General features: G+C 40.5%; 1 protein-coding gene across 2 annotated transcripts; it reads right to left on the reverse strand.

Annotated features, from left to right (window-relative positions):
• Nucleotides 1–276: 276 nt before the first annotated feature.
• On the reverse strand, nt 277–11,619 carry sugt1 (SGT1 homolog, MIS12 kinetochore complex assembly cochaperone). Of its 2 annotated transcripts, none has more exons than XM_018746413.1 (13): nt 11,520–11,619; nt 11,360–11,408; nt 10,711–10,801; nt 10,268–10,337; nt 9,897–9,967; nt 9,764–9,817; nt 7,390–7,418; nt 6,834–6,853; nt 6,393–6,489; nt 4,911–5,018; nt 1,669–1,720; nt 1,065–1,237; nt 277–630 (listed from the first exon to the last, which is right to left on the reverse strand). In XM_018746413.1, exons 1-13 carry the CDS (start codon nt 11,531–11,533, stop codon nt 529–531), a joined length of 930 nt encoding a protein of 309 aa, XP_018601929.1. In that variant the 5' UTR covers nt 11,534–11,619; the 3' UTR covers nt 277–528. The 2 variants fall into 2 exon arrangements, with proteins under 2 accessions (XP_018601929.1, XP_018601922.1); XM_018746406.2 differs by having other exon boundaries at nt 1,630–1,720.
• Nucleotides 11,620–12,831: the final 1,212 nt, after the last annotated feature.

Here is a 12,831-nt window from a genome sequence, read left to right on the forward strand (position 1 = left end):
GGTGCGTTCTGACATCTTCACTGAGGTGGACTAATTTATGGTGAGTGCTGGTCTTGCAGTAAATCATATGGTCTTAAGTTTAAGAACATCAAGAAAGCCTACGAGTAATACAAAGACATTTTTAATTATATTTTTTAAAGGCATCCAAAGAAAAATAATTTGAAATCATAATCCAAAGGAACCAAAAATGTTGTGGAGAGAGTGAGACGGATATCAGCTCCAGTATTTTTAATTGCAACACGGTCGCTTTTCACAAAAAAGAAATGGGAGATGAAGTGCAAAAAAGGTCAGCTTTAATAAAAGATTTTAAACCTGTCTGGACGACAGCGGCACTCAGAGATGATCCACAGAGAACCCCTTCGTCTTCCTTCTTCACCGCATTGCGGAAATGTACAATATTGCTAAGAATATTTTCCAAGAGAGACAGAAATGGGTCAAGGGGAGTTCCAGTGCATGGTGAATCATGGTAACTGATCGTGTCGACCAAAAAAAGAATACGTATGAGGGTGGCAGTAGCGTGGGGATGGCTCAGTACTTCTTCCACTCCACGTCATCCGGAGGGCTCATTTCTACCTTTCGTCTGCCCACATCTGTCCAGTTGGTGCTCAGGACTGTACCTCCAGATTCCATCTGTAGGGGTAAAACAGTTTGCTTGTGAAGTAAAAGACTTCAGTCATCTTGTACTTGGTAAAAAAATACATACAGGTATAGCTTATTAAGTATTTTTTTTTTTTTTTTAATTTGATTGGTGAGCAAAAATATATATGGAAGACCAATGAAATTGTAAATACAACTAAAAGAGCAAGTAAGGTGGAGGCAAGGCACGAGTTGGGTGTTGAGTTAATACGGGGCCACTGTTGACTTGGACCTCGTCACAAGTCAGTGTCTGGAATGCTTGGTCTTTTAGCAAAAATGATGCCATATTGCTACATGTGTTCTTCAGTGACCTCGAAATAGCTAGAGAATGCCCCTGAGAAATATCTGCAATACAAATGAACGCTGACAGCGACGAGGTGAATGTTCAAGCTGCCCGGGTGCTAATACGCCAGGATGCTTTCACTCACAAAGGACTTGTTCATGGCACGTTTGACATCGTCGGAGCCGTCAGAGTAGATCTGCTGGAACAACTTGTTGAGAGCTGCATCCCCCTCCAGCTTCTCGTTCTTCTCCTCTTCCTTTATGTCCCCCACAAGCTTGTCCCAGTTGCGAGTATAATGTGAGGAGGAGGGGTACTGGTCTAGGATGAACGAAAGAGAACATGTGATTGATAACTGATTAATCAAAATTATTAATATGTGAAGGACTGTGGCTGACTTAATTAAAATACAAAATTACATACTGAACATGGGTCAAACGAGGATTGGGTTCATTAAGTGTTGGCCTAAGAGTCTAACAACATGATGCATTGCCTATGTTCATGGAAAAAGGAAAAAAGGCAAATTGTGATTTATAGATGAAGCTTCTTACATGAACCTTACAAGAAAGGCTACATTAATCCTCAAAATGAAGCAGAAAGGATGGCATTCTTTGCATCAGTTGTATATAACTCCATTCAGTATTACTGGCAATATTTTTGACCCCCCCGCCAAGTACCTACCAAGTCGTTACACCACCGCTCTACAGACTAACCTGGTGTGAAGTGCTTCACGTTAGGCTGGGACCCCTCACCTTCCAGCTTCTCCCACCTGATGGCTTCAGTTTTCTTCATCTTAATCTCCACCTGCGGCACAGGATGTAGGGTGTTTATTAAGGTACGGAAGAGCCTTGCAGCACCTCCTCCTCCTTCTCCTCCTCCTCCTCTTCCTCCAGAGCAGCGAGATTTACACATGTCACACCGATTCTTTTGACGACACGCATGACTTAAGGAGGCGGTGTGACATGCAACCCAAAATTGTGAACTGAAAAAAGAAACACCACTGCCTCATGTCCACCTGGGAGGCTTTTACTTCATGATGAATTCAAACTTATTTGAAAACAAAGGAGTCGGAGTTCAAGGGGCAAACTCCAGGTACAGTTAAGTCAGTAATGAGAAGTAGTCTCTGACACTGTACTTTACTCAGAGTTCCACTGCACTCCTCCACTAAGAATGACAAAAAAAAGCAGTGTGATGCAGCCTGATTCCACTGGGTGGAGGTACTTATTGTGTACAGTGTTAATAAGACCACAAAGCTACCGTAGGCTATGTAATATTAATCTGCCTCCCACGTCCACGGATGTGCTTAAAGGAAGGTGACAAGCATGACATATCCAGGACCTCCTGGCGACTTGGGCACCAGAGCTGCGCAGTTAAAAGAGCCCAGAATGCCCTGAAGTGAGGTACATTTGCAGAGGAGTCCAATTCCTATCACCGGGCTGTCACAGTCACGGTCGTTACATTCAAATCAACCAGCTGCATTGCGTTTTCCATGTTCTTAAGTCTCCTAAATAATACAGTCCTACGTCCTCCACCGAGTACAGGAGCCATATGAAAACAGGAAACCTGACAGGCATCGGGGGGGGAGATTGTAATTCTTTGAGATTGTCAGAATGAGAAAAAGGTTGCATGTTAACTTTTAATCACTGCTTCTGATGGTACTCAAATGAACAACACGTTATTGCAAAGAGAATAAGCCTAATTTAAGAAGTGGAAAAAGCAGATAAAGTACTTTTCAAGCTCAAATCCAGAGTTTTCAACTGCTACAGAAGCTGTGGCTTCATTCTCTGGCAATGTGCTAAATAATAGCCCTTGTGCTCCTTCTCGCACCCTCAGGGAAAACATAGCCCCGTTGATGTTTCCTCTGAACACAGCCAAGGGAAGAGCAGAAAGAATGTTTGAGGAGGGCATGGGTGCAGCTCTTTCTACAGCTGGGATCACCCACAGAGCCCTGCAGGCCAGGGAACAAGCAGACCTTTACAAAAACCACCCCTGCTGAGAGCCTAGATGCTGCTGGTAATAGGAGCCACACAAATAGACGGCATTGGGCAGTCACGGTCGACACAGCGTGCAACCCTACGTACACCCTTTCTTTTGTGTGGATGTAAAACCTATTCAGTGTTATATGTGCAAGATTTTGCAGGTATCTGCAGGAAATTTTACACTGCCATTCTGCATATAGTAACGTGTCCTTCAAAGTCTATGCATTTGTTCGTCTAGTAGACACTTTCCTCCAGCAACTTCAAATTAACACTAGGTAATGATTTAGCTGATACCATTTCACCTAGGATGTCTCACCATGCTACACACCCTACCTACAGTGAGTCACTCATCCATATAGAGGTAGAAAATCTCTTATAAACAGACACACACACACACAGTTACTACGAGCAACTTCAGAGTCACCAACTCACCTCAAACGCATGTCTTTTGGCCATGGGAGGAAACTGAAGCAGCCAGAAGAAACCCAGGTGAACATGGGGAGAACACGCAAACTTGACACAAACTGAGCAGGGATCGAACCCACATCGCACCACCCAAGCACTAGGCGCTGTACCACTGTAACACCCATCATCATCAATGGGTGTAAAAACAGCATCCTATAATGTATACTGCTAGAATGGTGTGCAGTGACTAAAAGGCAGTTTGTTTAAAATACAGACAAGATAATTTTACAAAACTCATGGATATAGTTGTAATAAACTAAAACACAGGCTGTATACATCTTTATTTTACATTTCTCACTTTGAGTTATATGAAACATTCATTTTAAATGAATGAAAAATACACTTCATCTTCACATCGCCTATGAAAGTAAGCTGAGTTAAGGAGGTCAGACACTGCCATTCTGTTTGGCTGAATTTTACTGACACCTATGAGCTGAGTGAGGAAATGCCAGTCCTATTCACTTCACTAGAGACACAAACTTTAGAAAATAGAAAAAAGAAAAACTTTGGAAAAGTTGGTATCTTCAAAAACTCCTTCATTTATAATAGGTGGAGCCAGGAATAGGATGGTGACAGTGTATGCAATTTTTTCTGTTTACAAAGATAACACAAAATGCAACAAGGCAAAGCTATAAAAGCAGTAGAAGTTGTAGTTTAGCAAATACCCTTGCATTCAAAAAGTTAAAATTTTATAATAAGGACACACACTGACCAAGAGCAGACAGTACCTCAAATGATGTTTCTTCAGAAAATAACTTCATTACTAATCACAAACATCCTGAAATCACCCAAAGGTAAGATTTTTTTTTTTTTTTTTTTTTTTTGTTCTCAAACTAGTACACAGAAAACCTTTACAGAAGCGCTCATTACATTTCTCTCCAATGCAGCATGTTCATTACTGCTTGTGTTTGTCCAGGGAGCCCCGTAACAGGACTTGCTTTATGTCCAGACCATATACTCTCCTATTCCCTCCTGGTGTTAATACCATCAAAATAAATGTGGCTACAGTAAGAAGATTAAACGCTTTTCAATCTCATGCTTGAGTGACCACTAGCAGCCTGGGCAACCAGATTCCTCCTCCTGAATTCAGGTTTCGTTAGAGTTCTCCTGCCTGAGGACCACCATTCACCCAAGCACTCCCCCTCACTCTATTTAATATGCAGAGCTCAAATTGTGTTGCAAATTGCCCCCAAATAAATGCACATTCAACCCTCACCACTCCATTATTTATGTGCTGCTTGTTCCTTCCTGCCCATCATCACAACCTGACTCTTTCATTTGTACTCCTGCCATCACACATTACATCATGTATTTTGTATGAAGAATTTCCACACAGTACACTCCTAGTGTCTGACAGGTTGATCCACAAGTGAAATTGCGCCTTCAAAAGCCTTGTTAAAAGCCGCCTTTGTTCTGTAGATTGCTGAAGTGTTTAGCGCCGGCACGGTGTTCCAGCACATCTCCACAGCACCTAAACAGTGTCCAGCTGAAAGGTGTTCTACAAAGAACAGTTCACAGGGAGATGAGTGGAAGGCAGCGCGTGCACTCACCTTGGTGGAGAGGACTTTGAAGGTGCTTTGCTGTGGTATTACAGGGTGCAGAAGATGAAACTTCAGGTTGAAGTCCTCACCTGATGGTAGCTTTATAGTGGCAGTCAGCTGCAAACACACAAACATGGGTAATGGGTGTGAGATGATATCCAAACTTCCCAGTACTGTGATTCATGATACAGAGATCACAGCAATTATTTCTGTGCAATCTATCAATGCCACTGTTGTCACAGTACTACTTCTTTTCTAAATAAATTCCTAGTATGGAGCAGCAACATTTTGATCCACAGCTCAATGCAATGTTTTTGGCCACATGACAAATCAGACAGTTATAATATCCTGACATTGATCATTTCAGAATTTAGTTTCATGCTTAGTAGACAGATATGCTGCTCTGAACAGGGGTACGCTCTGATTGAACTGAAAGTGCCACGTAACACTGTGAATAAAGCTTTGGAAAAACAAAATCACAGAGTAAAAGAAATGCACTTAAGGTTGACAGTTTGCCAGTTCCATGAGAATGCTTGCTGCTGTACACAAGCATGTAAAACATCCAATATTTTGCACCTCATTTATCTGGAATGTAAATCACTCAGAATGACCACAGCAAAAGGCTCCAAGTTACTGTTAACACAAACTCTGTATAATTACACTAAGAACAGAAAACCACAAGAACATCTGCGTGCCTTTCCACACAGCGCATTAAAATGGTTAATGGGGGAATGTGCTGGATCTGGCTCCCCAACACAGAGAGGGTTGGGACATGAAAGAGCGCCTGTTCAAAGTCATACCGGAAGCACTAAACAACTTCACGGAGAAAAAAATGCGCATGTGTCTCTCTCTCACTGGCTGCTATTGCATGAAGGTGGGTGCCTAACAAGCCTCATTACTTCCTTCCACTGGCGGCAGATCCTACCAAGCTGTGTCGCAGGAAGATGCGGCTGCGCCGCCAGGCTTTCAGTCCAACGCTCTTGCACAGCTACTGTACATAATTGCCATATGGACAGCATTTTGAGCCAGACTGAAAACTAAAAAGCCCAGCGGGCAGATTCCCCAGATAAGTCAATTAATATTTTATCTCATTTCCATCTAATTTGCACCAAATTATTATACAGAACTAAAATTTTTAATTAATTTATAGAACAGATCAAACACAGGTTCATACTTTGATTTTCGGGAGTTTTTTTTTTTTTTTTAAATTTGTAAGATTTTCTTTTCTCTCCTATTTCATTCTCAGGGCTTCATCACATTTACATACAATTGTACACTGAAAAGAAAAAACCCAATACAACATAAATAACTGCAAACAAGTTAAATGTTTGTCATGTCTGTATGTAAAGGTGAGAATTTATCTGCCATCCTATGGTTTAATTAATTTCACACAGTTTAATTAACAGTCTGGGGAGTGTCTCCCCAGGAAATGAAAGCAGCTCTGGCCACTCTTTGCAAAGACATCAGAGAGAGTACAAGTCCTTGGCCTACCTCTCTTTCGTCAATGTTGACCTGGACATCTTCCTGCCTGACATTTTTGACCATCACTGTGACAATGACTTGAGATTCTGTCTGGTACCAGTCGTGCCTAGTACAATAATAAACATGGTAAAAGCCAAAACACACCTTAAGCTTTTCAATCACCATGGGCTTATCATATTTAGACAATTCAGCACAAGCCTAATAATCCATATATTATCAACATTACATAAGTCACAGTAAATCAGCTCCGCATATTATTTATTCATTCATTCATTCATTCAGCAGATTCTTTTCTCCAAAGTGGCATACATCTGAGGAAAAAAACAGTAAGTGAATTACATATTATATAGTAAAAGTATTTAGGTTTGATATTAATGAGACAGTTTAAAACAACTGCACAATAATTTCAGATCCAAAACAAATGAATATTCAAATGCAGATGACACTTACTTCACAGTTGGTGCTGCAGGCTGCCATATCAGTTAATTGCAGGTCCATTAATCGAGAAAAAAAACAACATAAAGATAAACCTTCACAAGTAAATTTTAACTCGAGTTATATAGAGCATAACAAACTACACCTTGAGAAAACTTTCAACTGCAAAAAAACAATTTGAGGTGAAACAGCTCCCTCGTGTGGTGAGAAAAAGCAACTAAGATAATTCATTTCAGTTTAAAATCTTAATACCAAAAAGCACACACACACACACACACACACACACACACACACACACACACACACACACACACACACACACACACACACACACACACACAGAATCTGAAACCGCTTGCCCCAAGGAGTCGTCGAGAACCGGAGCTTAACCCGGCAACACAAGGCGCAAGGCCGGAGGGCTAGGGGACATACGCAGGACAGGATGCCAGTCCGTTGCAAGGCACCCCTAGCAGGACTCAAACCTCAGACCCACCAGAGAGTGGGACCCGGCCAAGCCTGCTTCACCACCGCACTCCCAATTCAAAAAGCAGATATACTAAACAATTCGTACCTTGTCAGGTGTTACATTCTGGTTTTCAGCTGTAATTAAACAGAAATGTATTCTGAGCATTAGTATTCATATAAAACTATAGATGCTACAGTTGCAAGAAAAAGTTTGTGAACCCATTTGAATTAGTTGGATTTGAAACTTTCTTCCTCCTAAAAAGTTGAATTTAACTCATGATAGAGTATTATTTAACAAAGTACACATAAAACATTTTAAATTGGCCTATCTTTACATTTTTTCCACTTAACAGACACTTTTCTCCAAAGCAACTTTACAATGGATACTATGTAGTGTTATGAGCCCACACACCTTATTCACCAAGGTGACTTATTCTGCTAGATACACTACTTATAATGGGTCATTCATCCATACATCAGTGAAACACACTCTCTCTGTGACACTCACACACTATGGGAGAACATGAACAGCATATCTTTGGAATGTGGGAGGAAACCAGAGCACTTGGAGGAAACCCATGCAGATACAGGGAGAACATGCAAACTCCACCTAGACTGAGCAGGGACTGAACCCACGTTCTCTCGCACCACCCAGGTGCTGTGAGACAGCAATGCTACTCGCTGTGCCACTGTGCCACCCATCTTTACTGAACAAATAGTTTAGACAATCTAGGTCACTGGTAGGGAAGAAAAAAAAAAAAAAAAAAAAAAGATGTGAACCTTTATGAAAACTGGATTCAGGTACTCCAATCAATGACTCATATGGTCCAACCAATTCAGGTGTGCCCTAGCATATTACAGGAAATAAAGGGAGGGGGGGGAAACCCACACAATTCTGTTTCCCTCTTCTTCAAAAGAAAATTGTGATGAAGAGGTATATGGCTCAATCAAAAGAGACTGCAGACTTGAGGAAGACATCTGAAAAAGAGCTGTCAAAGATCTGAACACTAGGAAAGGTTACAAGAGGATTTCTAAAGATTTTACCTCTATCAGTCCACAGTCAGGCAGGTTTTAAAAAAAAAAAAAAAAAAAAAAAAAAAGTTGCTATTCTTACTCTTCAGGGAGTGGGTGTCCTACAAAAGTCGGGGCAAGGACAAGCTACACAATCCTCAAACAAGTGAAAGAACCCAAAGGTGACAGCTAAGGATCCGCAGACATGTCTTGCACATCATAACTTCTGTGTTCGTAAGTGTAGCACAAAAAAAAGCTGAACAAGAACAAATGTCCTGTGGATCAACAAGGTAAAAATGGAACATTTTGATAAATGTGCACAACTTTTTATTTGAACAACTGCATACCAAAAACAAAACCTCATCCCAGCTGTGAAGCATGGTGCAGGAGTCAGGACCCAGGCAGGTTACAGTCAGTGAAGGACTAATGAATTCAAAGTTTGATCAAGAAATTGTACAGCAAATGTCTAAGGGTCTATGAAGAAAACTCAAAATAAGTCAGAGCACTAACTTATGCAAGAAGTCCCAAAAATATACATGAACTGGAACAGTTTTGTGCATATAAATGGGCTAAAATTACTGCTGGGCAGGTCTGATGAGTAGTTACAGATTTTGCTGAGGTTCCAGCAGTTACTTAAAAATAAGGGGTCACATATTTCATCCATCGATGACCTTGGCAGTTTATTTGTTCAATAAAGATATAGCAAAGTAAAATATTGTGTTTGTTTAAACAAGACTTCTGACTTAGAAGATCAGATCACATTTTAGGAGCCATTTATGCATAGAGATAATTCCAATGGGTTCACAAACTCTCAACTGTATATGGGCAAGCAGTAGTCTGATTAATACCACTTTCTAGCTCTGTAACTACCACAATTTAACAATAACCTTCAAAATAACTGTTACATAAGTTGACAACTGCTGTCTTTCATTTCAATCATGCACAGAGAAAGTGCAACAGAAAAAGCACAACTGGAAACCTAACAAAAAGCCCAGTAACACTCACACCGCTTTATGTTATCCCTGCTCAAGTTCATACATTTAATGATAATACTTGTGGTGAAGTGCTACTGAGTTAAAGTGTACTCTAGCAACTGCATAGTTGAGATGGCTTCAGACATTTGTGTTCTACTTATATCCTTAGGCTGGAAAAGAGTTCACCCATTGTTGATGTGAACAAATAAATAATAATAAGATATGCCACAGACAGGCGACGAGCAGCCTACCCTAACTAGACCTAAACTGTGGAAATTACCTCCTACCCAAGACCTTCAGCTATACCCTCTGAAGAGGTCTCTTGAGCAGGTATAGCTTTAATGCTATCTGAAAAGCTGTGAGATCTGAAAAACCAGAATAATAATAACAACAATAATCCAAAACTGGGGAAGAAGGGGAAAAAAAAAGGTCGATAAGGATAATGTCAGAACACTGGAATGAAAGCTAAGAACTTTGAAACAGAACTGTACTCACGGTCCATCTTCTCTTCACAACGTTTAATCCAAATTTCAAAGGTTTTGTCTGAATCTGTACAAACACATGACACCGTTACAACAGTTTAAAATGATTCATGGTAAAACGTGTTAATAATACTTCTTCCTCTTACCGTCTAACTTCCGTCCTTCTAGAAAGGCCTCGTGTGACTGTTTGAAGTTGTTCAAATGGTATTCAGCAATTCTGAAACACAAGTAAAAATGTTGTAATTATAAATAAGTACTAATTAAATTTGTGTTATTTTATCTGAAAGGCTGTACAGACTTCCAGTTTTCAGAGTTACATTATCCTTATCCAGAAAAACATGAGCATCAGCTTCTGACAGAAGTCAGCTGTAAAAACATCAGTGACCAATCCAAAACTGAAAATGAACCTTTCCGACCACCAGTAACTCTGTGCAAAGTCTAATTTATAAATGTTAAGAGAATTAACACTGAAATTATAGGTAGTTCAAAAACATGCTGAATTAAGTTATTTACACACCCCTTTCTCATGAAGGCAAGGGCAAAATCAGACTTGAGCTCAAGGGCCTTTGTAGCATCTTCAACAGCCCCTGGAATAAAAGAGGAAAAAAAATAAAAATAAAATGGAAAATAGGAGAAATGCTGGATTGGCTCAAAGTATTTCATACTCATTTTCAAAGACTTCAAACTGTTTTGCCACATAAACAGCTTAAGAAAACTACAACTTCTTGGTTTCGATAAAGCCACCGACTTTATTTACAAAGGCATTGCTCTGTTGATAATATTGTAAATGTACTAAGTAGACAGACATATAATAAGTAATGCACTAACTGTAAATGTACTGTACTGATTACTCATTATTTGTGTTGTAAACATTAACTGGTTATCTGTTCCCAGAGATTGCCGCATGCGGATTGAAATATTGCGTTTCAGCAAAACGTGGGCGAATCCCTGCAGACTTACTGCAGTATTTTTTAAGTAATATGTGGGCGTATGCTCGCTGGCAGAGCCATTCTGCGTTGTCAGATGTCTCCTTCAAAGCCTCATTCAGATCCTGCGAAAGACAAATTACTTCTATTAACTGCAAAGTTGATTCCTGTATTCAAACCCAACTAAGACTCTGCCCTTTTTATATACAGCTGGGTACCTGAGTGTACACCAACTTAATTACCATTCTCTAGGGTACAGCAACGGTGGGTTTCGAACCAACAACATTCAGGGCACATGATGTAATGTAAATATGTCAGCAGCAGTGCAAACGTCTGCAGCCATAAACTGCTCCTTCATTTGACACAGCCAGTTAACCCGTGGGTCTAACCTGTGTGTGGATGAAAAACAGCTCTGACCTGAGGCACTGTGTGTCACTCTGTGTGTGTGTTAGCTGTGACAGAGCCAGGTCGACGTGTGAACTCACTCAGTACTAAGCAACAGGAGGACAAGCCATATGTGAGTGCAGCACAAATAAAAGACAGCAATGAAAGGAGCAACTATTGCAGTTGGCTAAAGAGAAGCTGCTTATAACAACAAACAATACTCCATTTATTCTCCAGAGAGATATCATATAGCTAGCGAAGCAACTGACTGTGTGTGTGTGACTCTCTGAAGCATTTACCTCAAGAGCTTTCTTGGGATCCTCGTCTACGAAGGCATCAGAAAAGATCCTGCAAAACGAAAAATAAAAAGAAACAAAGAGAGGTAACACTTTGGGATTAGTAAAAATAGCGAGGATTAATTATAAATGCATCGCGTATGATCATTTGGGCAAAGCTTACCGTGCGCTTGCCATTAGATTCGTGCTATCAGTTGTCTTTCCGAAAGTTCTGGATCACAGGAAGTGAGCTGCGTCATGGCAACGTCAGGACTGTCGATTGCGCTCGCGCCGCAAAGACCCCCCATTTCTCCCGCCGGTAACGCTTCGACGGTGTCCGACAGCGGACATAAATAGAGTACTGCCACCGCGAGACTCGGGGTGGTAAAGCAATGTGATAGAAGTAAAAGTTGTCTTCACCAGGAAAGAAAAACTGAAACGAAGTCTTGTAGGCACGGAATTTTTTTTTAAACTTAAAGTGCTGTTCAGATCAGATTTATAACGAAAACTAGATTTTTGAGTGCAGGATGTGTGCTTCACTGGGATATTTTATTGTCAGTTAGCGCAGTTTTTTCCTGTGCCGTAAGTGACCCGAAAAAAAGTAAGATGCAGAATTTTAATGAAAATTCTAGAAAATTGAAATTCTAGGTTACTTACTGAACACAACAAACTTGAAACTATGAAGTCAGTCTGAACTTTAGAAATGTGGATAGGCATAACACTGCGAATACGTTTTCGTAACGTGTAAATGAATTTCGTCTTTTTTAAATTGAACTAAGAAACAAGAAGAGATTTTATTCTGCCTTCCACTCACTGAAGTTTGTCTTACTTATTATGTTATAATAACTTTCATCCTAACATTTCACTTTGAGAAAATCAGTAGTATATTTTGTCAAGTTTAAGTTTAGTTTGTCATGTAACATAGGTACAAGACCAAGTATCATGAAATTCTTCCTGAATGCTTCTCCACAGACTATGGACAATGACAATAGAAATACTGCACAAACAAAACAATGACAATGACAGTGAGTAGTGCAACAGCAATAGCAGTAAATAATGGTAACAGTAATAACAATAATACCAGTTGACAGCCAGAGAACTCAGAACGAGAGAATGAGAATGAGGACGCTTAAAGTGGCAGTGTAATTTACCAATATGCTTGGGTGGAGCAGTCCAACTCTATTTACTAAAGGTGGCACATTGGTTAGTGTTTTATAGTCTTACAGCAGTGGGGTAAAAGCTGTTCCTGTACCTAGCAGTGCGGGTTCGAATAGACCTGAGCCGCTTTGCAGATGGCAAGGAAGAGAGAAGTGCCCGTGTGGGGTGACTATGATCTTTCATGATGCGCATCATCTTTCTGAGGCAGCGTGTGGTGTAGGTGTCCTGGACTGCTGGTAGCTGTGTGCCGATGATTTCCCGAGCTGTTTTGATCACCCTCTGTAGGGCTTTCTTGTCCTGTATGGAGCAGCTGCCACCCCAAGATGTAATACACCCTG

This window comes from Scleropages formosus, chromosome 12 (assembly GCF_900964775.1).
Source record: "Scleropages formosus chromosome 12, fSclFor1.1, whole genome shotgun sequence".
In the NCBI taxonomy this organism is placed as follows: domain Eukaryota; kingdom Metazoa; phylum Chordata; class Actinopteri; order Osteoglossiformes; family Osteoglossidae; genus Scleropages; species Scleropages formosus.